The sequence below is a fragment of the Sorex araneus genome, chromosome 1 (assembly GCF_027595985.1).
Source record: "Sorex araneus isolate mSorAra2 chromosome 1, mSorAra2.pri, whole genome shotgun sequence".
Taxonomy (NCBI): Eukaryota; Metazoa; Chordata; class Mammalia; order Eulipotyphla; family Soricidae; genus Sorex; species Sorex araneus.
In genome coordinates this window covers 315,499,235-315,515,918 of record NC_073302.1, presented here as the reverse complement: position 1 = coordinate 315,515,918, position 16,684 = coordinate 315,499,235, and the positions used below count along the sequence as shown (strand labels likewise).

The 16,684-nt window shown below is 36.1% G+C and overlaps 1 protein-coding gene and 1 pseudogene across 1 annotated transcript in view; both read right to left on the bottom strand.

Annotated features, from left to right (window-relative positions):
- Positions 1-433: 433 nt before the first annotated feature.
- LOC101556447 (probable ATP-dependent RNA helicase DDX60) overlaps positions 434-16,684 on the bottom strand; it is an 81,863-nt gene continuing 65,612 nt past the window's right edge. Inside the window, exons 26-31 of the mRNA XM_055128045.1 lie at positions 13,605-13,726; positions 9,292-9,439; positions 6,823-6,965; positions 3,644-3,795; positions 640-702; positions 434-539 (exon numbers count right to left, since the gene is read on the bottom strand). Of these exons, the coding sequence (XP_054984020.1) occupies positions 434-539; positions 640-702; positions 3,644-3,795; positions 6,823-6,965; positions 9,292-9,439; positions 13,605-13,726 (734 nt within the window). The remainder of the gene's footprint in view (positions 540-639; positions 703-3,643; positions 3,796-6,822; positions 6,966-9,291; positions 9,440-13,604; positions 13,727-16,684) is intronic.
- On the bottom strand, positions 10,740-10,836 carry LOC129401431 (U6 spliceosomal RNA; annotated as a pseudogene).

The following is a 16,684-nucleotide window of genomic DNA, read 5'->3' as shown; positions in this document are numbered from 1 at the left end:
GAATATACTTTAATTTCAGAATACATATTGATCTAAGTACTAAATACTAGTGTTTTTGAAAATAAATGAATTATATTTTATCAGTTGGAGATTATGGAATTGATATCATTATAATTGTAATCTCTTAAATTATTGTTCAGTTCTTTAGAGATATTAAATACATATGCATTCTATTAGGTATTTATTTAACTGCTTAAAGGGTGAAAAAGAAAAGGACAAAAGTATTGAAAGATAAGAGCAATGTGTTTGTGGTACATAAACCTTTATATACACTTCATTACTTGTATATTAACTAAGCAATCAGGCAAATTGTATTAAAACAAAAAAATAGAAAGTGTTTTTTTTGTATTCAACTAGTTACTGAACTACAAAAGTATGGATGGATTTCTTGACTATGTATACTTTCTACAGCATAAAATTTAGTTTGACACTGTCAGTATTCTCTTTTCCAAAATTTTTTTTTGAATGCTTCACTCAGTTGTTGAAATGCCAGTACAACATTGTCATCTTTGTCATCGCATAATTCACGTAGTGAATACCTACAAAAGAATAAGTGCTTATATTAATGTCATTCTTATTCATTCTTAATAATCTTTAGTTGGTTACATAATCTTCAAATGCAGGAAATGCTTACTATACCTGATGGACTGAAGAACAAGTACGAAGTCTCTGATTAAATTAAAAGCATCTCCCTCATTTAACCTATTTTTAAAAACAAAAAATAGCATTTAAGATAAGAAGAAAAAGTAGAATTTCAAATGATGAATTGGTTTTGGTGTGCTCCCAATATGCAGAAAGGCCATAGAAAATTATGAAATTCCTGACCTTTCCAGGCCAGGAAATTTAGTCAGATATTGGAAAACTGCGAGAAAGTGTTCATGCCCTTTGAAACATCTAATATTTTTCTATTGTCAGTTTCACCCTTAACTGACTGAACCAGCAAAGTGGCTCATCATTTGACTTAGTAGAAGGCTTTCACCTGAGCGCCCGTGTGGGAACAGGTAACCCCCATCACCCTGGAGTCCAACCAGCACCACGTCCTCTGGCCTCACTTTGAACCATCCTTGAACCATCCGACCAGGTTGTCCAAGTATTGCTGGAAGTAGCCCCAAACTCTGCTTACTGCTTGGGAGACACTCCCCACCCCCGCTCCAAAAACAAAAAATCCACTCAACAATTCTACACAGTACCAGATTATTATTATGGAAGTTCAACATTTCACAGTAGTAGTGTTATGTGTAATGTGACTGAAAATGGCAGAGTGGACAGTTTTAAAACCCCAATCTTCCATAAAGGCATGAATCCAAATCAAGCAAAAACTACCCAAAATCCACTTAGTCAGACTCTGGAAAATGGTCAGACTAAGTGCTGAATTAACTGAGAATGTAGAAAGGGGGAAAAATCTCTAAGACATTTAAATTTGTCCCTTTCCCACAAGAGCAGTTTAGTAACAGTTTTGAAAACAGTGTGTGACCTTGGTTCTTGGTTTTGAGGAGAGCAAAGCTGATCTTCCTAACAAAGTACAAATTTGTCTACTTCTACAGGTCTGGGAACTGCCTGAAGGATTAAGGCAAGACAGCTGTCTTTGTTTTAACTAACTAGTACTTACTAGAGGATAAGAAGAATGGGTGTTGCTAAAAGACTGTAAGAGAAACACAGGGCTCTCAGCAGCCTCGGGCCAAAGAGCATACTTGAGGCTGTGCAACAGATGATTGAAATCTGTGAGGAAGATTTAGGAGAGCCTGCCTGTGCATATTAGAGGATCAAGAAAGCCATCCAATGCCTGGGGCCAGACATGTGCTCAGTAAAGATCTGAGAAGACCCTAAGCTTCCAGCTAACAGGCTTTTAGGATTAGTCCAAGCAGGAGGTGAATGATAAAGCATGGTTGTTAGCGACTTAGGTGCTGAAAGAAGTCTATAAACCCATCTGCAATCTTCTCCCTCTTTGTCTCTCTCTCCCTCTCCTCCTGGTCTATGAAATATCTCTGTCAAATGTGAGCTAAATCTTTAATTGGGTGAAAGAAATATAGTCTTTGACACTGCATGTCTCCTATTGACCGCTGGGTGTAGTGCTGGTGGCCCCCGACATAGCTGGGTCCAAGCTATAGTGCCTCTCCATGCCTAGGCACCCAATGATCAGACTGCAGTCATATTGGCCAGGTATTATAGGGAGTGGTTCCAAAGCTCTCAAGCAGAGCTAGAGAGGCCTCACTGAAAATGGACCAAGGATGGGGCTAGAGCAATAGCAAAGCGGGTAGGGTGTTTGCCTTGCATGTGGCCAACCCGGGTTTGATTCCCAGCATCCCATATGGTCCTCCGACCACCGCCAGGAATAATTCTTGAGTGCATGATCCAGGAGTTACCCCTGTGCATCACTGGGTATGACCCAAAAAGCCAAAAAAAAAAAAAAAAAAGAAAAGGAAAGGAAAGAAAAGAGAAAAGAAAATGGACCAAGGGTTGGAAAAGATATTCTTCCAAGGTGTGTGTGTGGTGGGGGAGGGTTTCGGGGGCTGTGGGGGAGATAGAGAGATAGGGAGATAGATTGATAGATAGGGAGATATCTATCCGTATAATCCGTATATAGCACACACACATATATCTTTTTTAAACAAAAATATGCTCTAAATCACTAGTATTTTGTAGAAATGTAAAATCAAAATCATATGAGATGTAGATGACTTGAACATCAATTAGAATAACTATAATGATGAAGAGGATAATATTAACAATAATAAAATGGAAAAATAAAAGTGGTGAGAAAAGTTTGATCTTGGTGTGTTGCTGAGGGTATATAAATAGCTCAAATGCTTTGAAAAATATTTTAGTATGTTCTCAAGAATTTTTAAAAATTTTAATATCTTAACTGTTTGGATATTTGGCTTGACCCAGTAATTGTACTCATAGGTCTTAAGTTTATGGCATAAAAATTGAAAATGGTTACTCAAATACATTGGCCTGTATATTCATGGTATATTATTCAGCTCTACGTATGAATTAAATTTTGTTTTTTTTGCTTTTTAGGTCGCACTTGACGATGCACAGGGGTTACTCCTGGCAGTGCTCAGGGGACCATATGGGATGCTGGGAATCGAACCCGGGTCGGCCACATGCAAGGTAAATGCCCTACGTGCTGTGCTATCGCTTCAGCCCCTAAATTTTGGTAGATAATTCTGCATGTGTAAACCTTGAAGTATTACAGAAAATTAATTCATACACAAAAAGGTACATTAGCATTATTGTCTGATTCTATTCATGTAAGTGTCCAGACTAAGTAAATTTATAGAAAAAAGGAAAAAGATTGGCATTTGTCAGGTGGGAGAATAAAGAATATGACACTTTTCAATAGGTATAAATATTCCCCTTAAGTAAATGAATATTTCCAGCAACTAGGTAGCAGTGGTGATTGCAAAACATTATGAATGTACCAAGTGTCACTGAATTTTTCACTTTAAAATGTTTCATTTTATCTTATGTGAACTTCGACTCAAAAATTAAAATATTTAAAAAATAATTCCCACTAAACACCATCCTAATAACTTGTTAAATCATTGCATCTTAAGCTTATAATCATAAATTATGTCACAACAGGGTAAGCTATCATCACAAAATGTCCATATGAACATTAAAATATAAAAGGTCATACCAAGTATCTGAAGTCAGTGCTGAGAGAGATTCATTCACGTAGAAGTTCAAAATATAAGCTTTTAGTGGATACTTCCTTCCAGTCTTATCATATTTATCCAAGTGAAGAAATGGAGCATTACTAATACTCACATTAATTGTTCGTAACATAGCCTGCAGAGATTTTTAGATTGTTAGCACTTTCTTGAGATATCTTATTATATTAGAGAATTTGATTATTGTGTTATATTAAATTTAGCCAACTAAAATAGTACCATCTTATACCTAGTTCTCCGTCTCGGAGAACCTGGCAAGCTACTGAGAGTTTCCTGCCCGCATGGGAGATCCTGGCAAGCTCCCCATGGCGTATTCATATGCCAAATACAGTAACAATGATGGGCCTCATTCCCCTGACCCTGAAAGAGCATCTAATGTGGCACCACTGGGAAGGACGAGTAAAGAGAGGCTTCTAAAATTTCAGGGCTACGATGAATGAAGACATTACTGAGACCGCTTGAGAAAATTGACAATCAATGGGATGATGATGATGATGATGACGACGATGATGATGATGATGTTGAAAATAGTACCAATATTAAAGTATTGCCAAATATCCAAACAATGTATTACTTTTCTTCAAGCAAGAAGTACAACTAAATAAAATCAGTAAATGACTGATAGTTGGAAATGATCACTCTGAACATGAACTGAGTGCTAAAAGTAGGTAATGGGACAAACATGATAGCCTTTCAGTACTTATATTGCAAACCATAATGCCCAAAGGGAAAGAGAGAGAAAGAGAGCAAGAGAGAGCAAGAAGAAAAGTGCCTGCCAAAGAGGCAGGCTGGGCAGGGGGCGGGGAAGTGGGTGGGAAACTGCGCACACTGTTGAGAGGAAAGGTGTTGGAACACTGTAGGACTGAAACCCAATGGTAAACAAATTTGTAACTGTGTATCTCATGATGATTCAATAAAAGTTCTTTTAAATAAATAAAAACAGTACAAATATAATACTATCATTGCTTAAATTTAAGTATTATAATTTAAATTCTATTCATGGTAAGGTTTGAAGTATACAACTTTCCAACACCACACTGCCCACCACAGTATTACTTTCTCTCCAGCTCAACACAGTCATTTTATTATAGAACTGTACCGCAAATATTTTTAAAATTCAAATTTCCTGGAAAAAAATGTTTTGAAAGGCTGGAGAGGTAAGGTGCTTGCGTTACACTGTGCCAATTCTGGTTCAATCTGTTGGGTGGAAGACTACCACTCCAGTCCAAAAAAAACTGTTTCCCTCGGGAAAAGAAACACATGCCTTTTAGAGGCCTCAGATAGTGCCAGGAATTGAACCTAGACTTTCCCATGCATTCCTAAATGCATAGAGTCCAGTTCTGTGAGTTTTCTCCCCAGCCCCTAGAAAACTATACTTGTTCCTATTATTTACAAGATATTGTCAGGAATTAAACTTCTGGTCTCTTTCATGCCATTCAAGCACTCATCTGCTGAGTCACATCACCAGGCTGAAAATGGCTTCGTAAGTTCACAGACTTATATTGCTTCATGCTACACACATGACAGTTCTTCACACTCTATACTATCTTCATTAGTATTATTTTCTTAAGCTGCCTTTCAGAATATAGTTATATGATTTGGGCAAGAATAGAAGTGCAGGGGCTGGAGTGATAGCACAGCCGGTAAGGCATTTGCCTTGCACACGGCCAACCCAAGTTCAATTCCCAGCATCCCATATGGTCCCCTGAGTACCGACAGGAGTAATTCCGGAGTTCAGAGCTAGGAGTAACCCCTGTGCATTGCCAGGTGTGACCCAAAAAGAAAAAAAAAGAATAGAGATGCACTCATTTGAAGTTATTTCCTGTCAATATGCTCCGGATAAGCTCTCAGGAGTCAGGTATGTTACACTCTATTATGCAGCAGTGAACAGACGAAACTGTTGATCAGTTTTTAGAAATTGAAGCATTTATTGTATATTTACTGAGTTTCTTTCTAATTTTTGACTTTTATGAAAGAAACATTGCATTATAAAATTATAGTTGTTATAGAAATGCATCATTATAAATCACTGTATATACTACATGAAGCTTATCACTAAAAGTGCAATTCATACAATTGGACATACCACACATCATTATTAGGCTTAGATATCACAAAAATGAAGATAAATACAAACTGCCCTCAAATTGCTTATGAGGATGTTTTAAAATATTAATTTATATCATGAGATCAAAAGTTGTGAGATGATTCTTAAGATTCTTTAGTTTTAGCAGATGCTACTGAATTTTGGTTCATAATTTGTGTAACCTGGGCTCATGGTTCTATTGTTTTACCAAAATTTGCTTAGCCAGACAGTGAGTCTTTAAGGTGAAAAATCAAGATTTATTAATGTCAACAGATCATAGCTAAGCAGCCAGCCTGAAGTTGCAGCCAGGAACAGGGGCACAAGACTTTTTATATAGGAAATTTTCTGGCAGCAGCACAAAAATATTGTGGAATAGAGAGAAAAGGGACAAGAAGAATGGGCCTTCCTGATTGGTTGTACTGAAACAATATATCAAGATTGGACATCATGGGACATATAGCGAGTCCTTGTTGCTAGAAATCCTTATGGTTAATACAATCAGTTTTAAGTTCCATATAAACATCTACAAATTGTTGCTGTGGCCCCATTCAATTTCTGCTCAGGCAGCTACGTTGGTCCGGCTCTTCTGCTCAGGTCATAATGTAAAGATTTGTGACCTATTCATCTCTGCTCAGCTCCTAGAATTGGTCACTTGAAGGTTCTTCCTCTAGTTACCTGCTTATGCTCCCAATTCTCCCAATACACTCACAGGGTGAAAATTTTAGATTAACAAAAAGGGACTTTTGCTGGTGAAAGGAGTATATGGAGAGCAAAGCAGCAATTTAAGCATTGCACATAACAGTATGGTCTATATAATAATTCCCCCATGATGATTAATTGAAAAATCAAGATTCTTTTCCATATGTAATTCAATTTTTTATTTCAGAACTACTCAAATATTAAAAAGTTCTATTTTCTGATTCAGTGAAAAGTACGAATATTCTGGAATAAGAGTGAGATGATTTGTTTTGCAGATACTTAGCAATATAATAATGGAAAATGATTGATCTTGAGTGAAAAATTAGGATAAAAGAAAGTTTAACACCAAAATTCACATACATCACGTATCACGTTGGTATCATTTAAATCTTGATCTGTTATATTGGACAAGCAAGCAAATGGAGAAATAGCAGTTCTGCTCTCAGTTCCAGGCATCAAATGAGAGACCAGTTTTGAGTCTTCACATTCCTTACCTGAAAATTCTAATATAAAATGAATTGAAAAATCAATGGAATGAATGGAATGAAAGCTTTTAATAATCCCAGAACATCTGTATACCACTATTTACTAGATATGCTATAAGGTTTTGGTTTTTGTTTTAAAGAAGGGAAATATTGAAGTTAAAAATTTAAGAATTGCTAGATCATCACTGAAGAAAACATTTTTTTCTAAAAGAAACTTATTGTGAGATGTGCTGGTGGTTCTGTTATTTATAGTCTAGTGGAGAAAATGAGTGCTCCATGTCTATCCTCTGAGAAAGTAGATATTCACCATCTATAAAATGAGAAGCATGCTCTATTGGATCCAATAAATGTGAGGTTATCCAAGCAAAAACACATGCCATCCATCTGCTTATTTCATTTAATGTCAGTATTATGTGTATCGAGCAAAAAAAAAGTGCATAATTTTTCATATGACTTTAAGTTGAGATCATTGCCCACTTTCTGCATTCTTCATTTCACATTCCAACAGAAAGAATGAAATTCCTTCTCCACTCACTAGGGGGCAGAATGGAAGAATACGCTCATTTCTCTGCCTCAGTGTCTAGGTCTCTTTTTTAAAAATCTATTTCTATGTATCTGCATCTCCCTGTCCTTTTCTTTTCAACTGTATTTGTTTTGATTTATCTACATTTCCATTTTTATATCTTTGTCCATGGCTTTCTCCATCTTCTGTATCTGTGCTTCATCTCTCTCTCCCTCTCTCTTTCTCTTACTCTCTCTCCTTCTCTCTGTCTCTCTTTCTCTCCCACTCCTGTTCTCCTCTTTTTATCTTTATTTACCAAACATACTTATTTATAACTGCCAGTTATAAATACAGAAAGACAGTCTTTCTGTCTGCTGTTCCATTCATTTTCTGATTCAGTATTTTCTCCATCACATCAGTGTTTCTCAAGGTTTTACCAAGTGTGGCCTTCTTCCAAGACTTCGTTTTCTTCCTATGCCCCCTTATACTACTGCTTTTCCCCCTAATCTTCTGTTGTGGTCTACCACTCACAAGATTTTTACCTTGGCTCCCTTGAACTATCCTGGATGTCCAAGGGGTAGGTTGGTAGAGGAACAATGACTTACCAAATAGAATACAAGAGTAGGAACTGCCCCTTCATTTGGAAGTCAGGAAAACTAATGACTCTTTGCTTTTTGAAACACATTTGAATGAACATGAAAGCATCTAATTCATCTCTATTCATATAGCTCCCATGATAATTGTTCAGTCCATCCAAGGTCTCAGAGACAAATACAAAACCTTACTCACTGTCTGACTTTTAAACCCTTAAAATTAAATGCATGATTAGATTTGTTAATAAGTAGCCCCCAACACAATTACAATAATCTGAGATTAATAGTTTATAAAGTTAGTATCACTGCATAATCTTTTAATGTGTTAAATGTCACTGGAGAATATACTTAAAAAATCATCATATAGGCTATATGCATTTTACATATGTTGTTAAAAATTTTGGGGAAATGTTACCTATGTTTTCTTACTGTTTTTATCTATGTAACTCTTCTTAAAAGTTTAACTTCCTCTTATCCTTCACAAGGCTTATATATTCCAAAATAATACTCTGCCTAAATATAGGAATAAATCAAAGAATTCTTTCTTCCTCTAATTTTTAATTCTTTGATTCCAAAGAAAATAAAGAAAGGCAAAATTTTATACTTCACTTTCTCATAACTCTTCCTCTCCCCATCATTCCATCTTGGGCATAGAGTATATTCTCTACTTCCAATATCTTCACTTTATATGACATCAATAATTAAGTTTTCCTTACATTTTGTATTTTCTTTTAAAATTGTTTTCTTTTATTTAGAGATATAAGCAAAACCCTAACTTCTTGCTGTCATCTCCCATAATTCTTATAAACTTAAAATATATTTGTGACGTTTTTTGTGCCAAAATACTGTTTTTTAAAATTTTCAAATTTACTCAAATTTGAAATTTTCAAGTATTCAGAATTCCAATAGACAAATATGCCAAAAGAAATTATGTCACCAGTAAGAAATAAAACTGTCTAAAACAAAAATTTAGATCTTCTAGCTCAAAATAATACTAGAAAATATGGAAATATTTTAGTACTTAGCTTTCAAATTAAATCCATGATAGCTTACCTATTCCAAATAACTATTCAGCATAAATTTTAAATTTTCACATCAATGAAAATTTTTCATATATTAAACATTGTTAGTTTTCTGGATATTCTTTTAAGAATAGTTTTATGATTTATTTTTTAATTTTAATCTTAAAATATTCACAGTTTTAAACTTTATATTCTGTTCATCAGTTCATGAATTTTTACAAACTTACCAATTTCTGAGAGAGGTAACTGACATTCTTTCCTCATGTCAGCCAATTTTGAACTTGTTAGGAAGAAGGAAACAAAATTATTTTTAATTTTGTTATTATATTCCTGTAGTACTGCAGCAAAATCCTGTGGAAGATCATCTAGTATTACCTAAAAAACAATAAAATAGAGTAATGCTATAATATAAAATAAAAACAGAGTATCAAATTCTGAGTGACACAAGATTGAATTTTTTAAACGCTTTAATGGAAATATATTTCTAAGTATAAATTCTGTTGTTCACCATAAATTAAAAATACAGACTATATTAAACTTACCTTCATGGGCAGAGGTTGCAAAGATTTTGGTACAGTATTTCTGAGGTCTTTTATGTGATAACTTATGATGTTGCATTAGACTATAATAAACATCATATCTGTATCTCCCTGTTATAAAATACCATGTGAGGGGGTATAGTTATCACAATAGAAGGGTAAGCTGGGAATGATCCATGGCACAACATTTGTACATGGAGCATTCCTAGGAGTTGCCATTGAGCATGAAACTAGGAATAAGACCTGAACACAGATAGGTTTGTCCTCAAGCCCAAAAAATAAATGAATGAACAAATCAATCAGAAATAAACAAAATACTATCTAAAAAGATGAGTGCTAGTTATATTACTGCCACATATAGGTAGGTTGAAATTCCTCTAATCATTCCATTTTTATTGGATTTATAGATACAGTTCAATGTTCAATTCTAAGTGATTTTGAAATGTCTAGGTTAATGTGCATCACTCAAAAATAACTTAAAATTGAAAGCTCTAATACCTCGGAATGCAATTTTCACAAGGCTTTTAATAAGTTAGCATTTTACATCATTTCCATTTTGCATCTTTGTATAAGTAGTTTGAATTTTAATAAGTAAAAACAATGCAATATTTTAAAACATGGATTTATATTTCTATCAACAAAACTGTTGGTTTTAATTCCTGCAAATTAACTAGCAAGCTACTTTTCTTGTTAACTTTCAATTTATACCATTGATTATATTGTCTTTCAATTTATTTTCTTTGTAACAGTATGAGGGAGCTATATATTTTATTAGATCTATTTGCACTTGAAACTTTACTAGGTGGTTATTAGCTACAATCATTTTTGTTATTTTTTAATATTTTAGTAGCCAGTCATTTCATTTATAAATAATTTTATTTTTTAATTTTGGACAATACCCAGTGTTCTCTGGTCTTACTCCTGATTCTGCCTTCAGGGATCATTCCTGGTGTGGTTGGGCGTGCCCAGGTTAGCCACATGCAAGGCAAATGCCTTACCAGCTGTACTATTGCTCCACCCCCTAAATAACAATAATTTTAAAAATAGGAGCTAAATTTACCAAGAACTTTCTGTATGCCAAGCACTATTCTAAGTCCTTTGTATATTTTAGTAACATGGAAGACTTTACTTTTTTTAAAAGTTTTATTAAAGACACTTCACAAATTTGCGTGTCATCCTTGCACAGGGGTCATGCTAATCTTCTCTGTAAAAATATGGAACGCAGAGAGTCTCTTGCCCGCACGCCTGGCTGTCTTCCCCGGGGCCCCTCGGAGGGGATGGGCTCCAGCTTCCCTCCCCACCCCGAGCAGAGCTCCTGGCGGCTGAAGACACGAAGACCACCGGAACCTAGCTGCAGCCATGCTGGAGGCTCCACTCTACACATTCGGACAGGCCTCATGCATGAAGGTACCGGCAGAGGAACCCAGGTGTGTGTAATCCCATCAATGGCCAACATCCAGAGAGAGACTTAAAAGCAAGCTCTCAGAAGCTCATGCAAAATCCAGTAACAAGCTGGATCTCATTCTCCTGACCCTGAAGAGCCCCCAGTGCAACATCGTTAGGAGGGCCAAGTCGAAACAGACTTCTAAGATCTCAGGGAAAGGACGAAATGAGATGTTACTGAGCCCGCCCGAGAACAGGATATTGCGATTGTGATTGTGATTAAAGACACTATGATTTATGAAGCTGTTCATAATAGAGTTGTTCAGGCATCAAATATTGCAACACAAATCCCACCACTAATCTCTTCTTCCCTCCACCAATTCCCCTGGTTCTCTCCCTTCTCTCCCACCTTTCAGCCTTCCCCTTTAGCAGGAATACAACAAATTTATTTACTATTGCTTACTCCAATTAAACTTAAAAGAATGACAGAATTAAAGCTGGTACCAACTAACAAGTCTCACAATGGAGACATTACTGGTGCCCACTCAAACAAATCGATGAACCAACTTATAAATAAGAGGCAGGTCTCAAAGTAAATAAGCTTATTACTATCTAGCCATCAGTGTAAATTGGGAAGTAGTCAAGGAATATTACTTTAAAATAGTCTATCCCCTCCTCACTGATTACCATTATAAGAGTCATTTTTTTATTTCATTTTATTTGGTTTGTTGAGAATTTCCAGAACAGTATTTTTAAATGGTCCTTAACTTGAACATTCATGTCTTCTGGTTTCAAATATAAGTGTCATCATGGCAATTCTTATACCATTAAATTTATATTTTATGATTGTACATGTAAATGAGGTTGTCAATGGATATTAGTCTTTCTCTAATTTTACATAATACCCATGAGTGTAGGATAACTGGTTTGTCCTTTTCGTCTTGCTGTAGGGAGCTTAGATTTATTGAGTTATTCCCAGCACAATGCTCCCATTCCTCTGTGTTTATTTGTAACCTCTCTTTATTTGTGCTCTGTTAACTTTTAAATATTACTTTTCTCCTCTCCTTAAGTTCTTTGCATAGTAAATTCAGAGCAATGTCATATTTGTATGAACACGAGAAGACAGTTAATGCTATGCTTTTGTAACATGAAAGTTAATTGACTCCAGATAATATTTACCTTCTGGACATCTGTTCTCTCAACTTAAGCTTCAGATGCCCTTACTTTCTAGCACCCCAAAAACAGGGTCCCAACAAGGGACTGGATGGACCCCGGGGCAAGCTGTGAGCTACATGCTACCCTGGCATCGAAATGGGCCTGGCTAAAGTGCCATAATGCTTAACTGTAAGTTAAGAGCATGGTCATGGACAAATTCTATCATGATCCTAAAAGTAATAACTAGATTCGGATCCGGCTAGGGTTAGGAATGATTCATCCAGCCTGAGCACTGTAGTCTGTGTCTGGGGTTAGATGTCCCCAGGGAGTTGCTCTACAAGCCTCAATGTATCGCTTACTCTGTCAGTACAAAATAACCAATATTAAGAAGTAGAACTAATATGGACTAAGGAAAGGAAAAATACCTTAAGTGGTATTTTACCAGTGAGCAAAGGAAGGGCTTTCTTATGTTGATTTTGCTGCCAGATGGGGAGAGTGGAGGAGGGGGGAGAGAGAGAGACAGAGAAAGAGACAGAGACAGAGAGAGAGCAAGGCAGCAAGATGGAGCTCAGAGAGACTAGCAAGGGGGACAGAAGGAGAAGAACATAGAGGAAGAATGCAGGAGCAGGCGCATGGAGAGAGTGAGACCAGGCTGCAAGAGGGAGCGTGGAGAGATGAGCGGGAGAGACAGGAGAAGACAGAAATGAAGGGCAGTGTGAGACTAGAATGCGGAACTTAATGAGACTGGAACAGGCGCGTGGGGAGAATGGAATAAACGGCAACTGATCATCAACCAGCTTGGCCCTCGTTTCCTCCTTCATCTGCCCATGACTTAGGCCACCCAAGTGGGGAAGCGGCCCAAGTTCACTGAAAGTGGGTGGTGAGAGGGAGAGCCGCTGGGGATCTCCCTAGCTGCCCCAGAGATTACACACATGAGGGCATTATTATCTTTTCCACTCATTCTTTGATGACTATTTTGTCTCCTCTCCACCCCTGCCACCATATCTATTGTAAATTTTGATGTAATGATATAGAAATGCATTTTTGAGAGGGATGTGTGAGGAAACGTACAGAAATGAGTGGTCACCTCTGGTTCTGTCCTCAGGAAGTGATTGCTGATGGTGCTCAGGGAACTATATATGGTGCTTAAGATTGAACTGGGTCTGCTACATGCAAGGCAAGTGCTTTAACTCCTGAGTTAATTTTCCAATTCTAAATATTATTTGAGTTGAGATAATATTAAGTGTAATTTATAAATATTTTAGCTTGAAACAATATCTATTAGGAATATTTTTAATTACATTTTTAAAACAAGACTCCAAACTTTTCCTCCTCTAAGAGTCATCTTATTTATCAAGAATTGACTGAAGCCTGACAAAGAAGTACTCTAATGATCAATAGTAAAACTTTTCATTGATGGGAAAATATTATTGAATTACAATTCCTAGGAACAGTTTTCTTACCAGTGGATCAGGAGTCTTCTTTCCACGTTCATTCACACTTGGAGGAAAATATTTTCTTCCAAAAAGATGTGCTAGCACAATCACTAGGGTCTTCATCACATCGTTAGAAAAAGTCTTATAACCTATTTAAAATAAAGAATTAAATTCTTAAGACTTTTTGAGATAGAATTAACCATTTTAAATATATTGTCGTTCCTTAATAGCTAAATGAAATTTTGGGGTAAGACATTTTAAAATGTCATTTGTTTTGTGTTTGTTAAATAGTCAGTAAATGGCAATATTAATTTATAATAATACAAAATAAAAGATGCATCAGCATAAAGTGTGGTACCCTTATAACCAACTCTAGCTTGAAGAATTTATTTATTTTTTTATTTTTTGCTTTTTGGGTCACACCCAGCAATGCACAGGGGTCACTCCTGGCTCTGCACTCAGAAATTACACCTGGCAGTGCTTGGGGGACCATATGGAATTGTGGGAATTCAACTCAGGTCGGCCGCCTGCAAGGCAAGCACCCTACCCACTGTGCTATCTCTCCAGACCCGAAAAATTTATTTTTTTTAAGCCTTCTATTCTTTAGTTATTGCCTTGGGAACTCATCACTGTGTACAAATCACCACTTCTCTCTTCCATTCCACTTAGCTTTATTCCCTTATTATAATCAGGGTCAGGAGAGAAGACTTTATTCTATTTTCCAAATGTATATCTTCTTTTGAGGGGGAAGGATCTTTTCATACTTATCTTAATCCAAAGCAACAGCAAACACTTTTTAATATATATTTATCAAAATAACCAAAACATGCAGAATTGTAAACATTTACAACTTAATAAGTACCATTCTTAACACTGGAATCTTTTGCTTTAATATCTCAAGTGTGGGAGTTTAAAAATATCTGACTGTCTACTTACACTTACTAGCTATCTGTATGTCTTCTTGAGAAAGTTTCTGTTTATCTCTTCTTTCCATTTTTTGAAGTTTGTTGTTGCTGTTAAGTTTGTTTTACTTTCTTTTGGTTCAGATTTTGGTTCATGTTTTGGGGTTCATTTATTCCAGTAATGCATAGGGATTACTCCTCACTCTGTGCTCAGGGTGCCATGTGAGTTATAAGGATTGAACTATGGTCAGTCTGTGCAAGCAACCTAACTGCACTATTATCTCTCTGGCCCAATATTGTTAAGTTTTAATTATGCTTTATATATCTTTTCTATTCATTCCTTATAAAATGGGTGGTGGGTAAATATTACCTCCCATAATTTGTGGTTGCCTTTTTATTCTGATCAACCTTTATTTTGCTAGATAAAGATATCTGAATTTAATATAATCTCATTTGTTTATCTTTGATTACACTTGCTTGGCAAATGGCATTGAATCATTGAAGAGGACTCTAGATTCACTGTTATGGAGGGTTGTGCCTATTTTTTCCTCAATGTAACCTATGAGTTTATGTCTAATATTGGGGTTTTTAATTTACTTTTAGTTGACTTTTGTGCCTGATTCAGATATGGGTCTAAATTCATTCTTTATGTGTGATTGCCAAGTTTTCCCAACACCATTTGTTAAAGTGGCTCTGCTTGTTTCTTTTTGAACTCTTCACTACTCTGCCAAAGATTAGCATACCATATACCTGAGCATCTGTTACTGGGCTCTCAAATGTATTTTATTGGCCTTTTGAGAAAATACATCTGCAGTTTGATGCTCATTTTAGCACTATTTGTAATAGCCAATATCTGGATACAACTCAAGTATACAAGAACAGATACCTGGATCAAGAAACTGATATATATGTATATATGTGTGTGCATACATACATACACAACGGAATACTACTCAAATACAAGAAATGATGAAACCTGCTCTGAATAGGAGATGCATGCTGAAAGTGGGTAAAGGACCAAACATGATGGCCTCTCACTATCTGTACTACAAACCATAATGCCCAAAAGGGGCTGGGGAGGGGAAAAAGAGGGAGAGAGAATTCCTTCCATAGTATAGGAAGGTTTTGGAGGGGATGGCAGGAAGGATACAGTGGTAGGTATTGGTGGTAGGAAATGTACACTGGTGGAGGGATGAATGTTGGAACATTCTGTGACTGAATCCCCATCAGGAAAGTTTTGTGACTATATCTCATGGTGATTCAATTTTTAAAAAGTACTTTTAAAGTAAAGAAAGTAATGATGAAATCATGCAATTTGCCATTACATGTATGGACCTACAGGGCATCGTACTGATTTCAGTAAGTTAGGAGAAAGGAAAAAAATCTCTCTTATATGTGGCAAATAAAGACACATAGTGAGAAAAATTATGTAAAGTGACAGAACCTAAAAACTGCTCTACAGAACAGAGATGAGGTGTGTATGGCAGGAGGTTTCAGGGGGGTCAGGCGAGAGGGGGGCAACATGAAACAATGGTCGATGAAAGGGACACACAAATGAGAAGTGTGGTGTTGGACTGTTATAAGCATAAAACCCCACAATTGACAGTAAAGTTTTAAAGTATGGTGGAAATTAAAATTTAATTTAACATTTAAAGGATAACAAAGTTAAAAAAATAATAATATCTCTGATTACTTCCTTTGGAAGAATCAGATGGATACACTCTGACTTGTACCTCCTCACTGGTGCTCCTTTCCCCATCCTTCCACTTCTTCTCCCCACATAGCCTCTAATAAATTTCTGTTTTTTGAAAGCCAAAGAACCTACATTTCTAAAAGAGTTACTTTTAGAAATTTCAAATTTTCAGTGAGAGGCCATATGTTGACCTCCTTCTGCTTTGCATATTAAAAGATCTCCGATCAGCACAAATTGCTAGATGTCTGTAGCCATGCTTAGATGGAAGAATCTTACAAACTGAAAGAACTCTCACTGTTCCAGCTGGCATGTTCTTGCTACAGACATTTACTTTTCTGCAAGTATTTACCTCCACCTCTATGCCCAAATCCTTATAATAATGGGTCCTCTATGGAGTACTAAACTAAATCTACTTAGGGGAACTTATATCTGGCTTTCATTCAATAGCAATTATTCTCATAAATAAACAAGTGCAAAAATAAAACATATTCATGTAAAAATTTGATAAATTT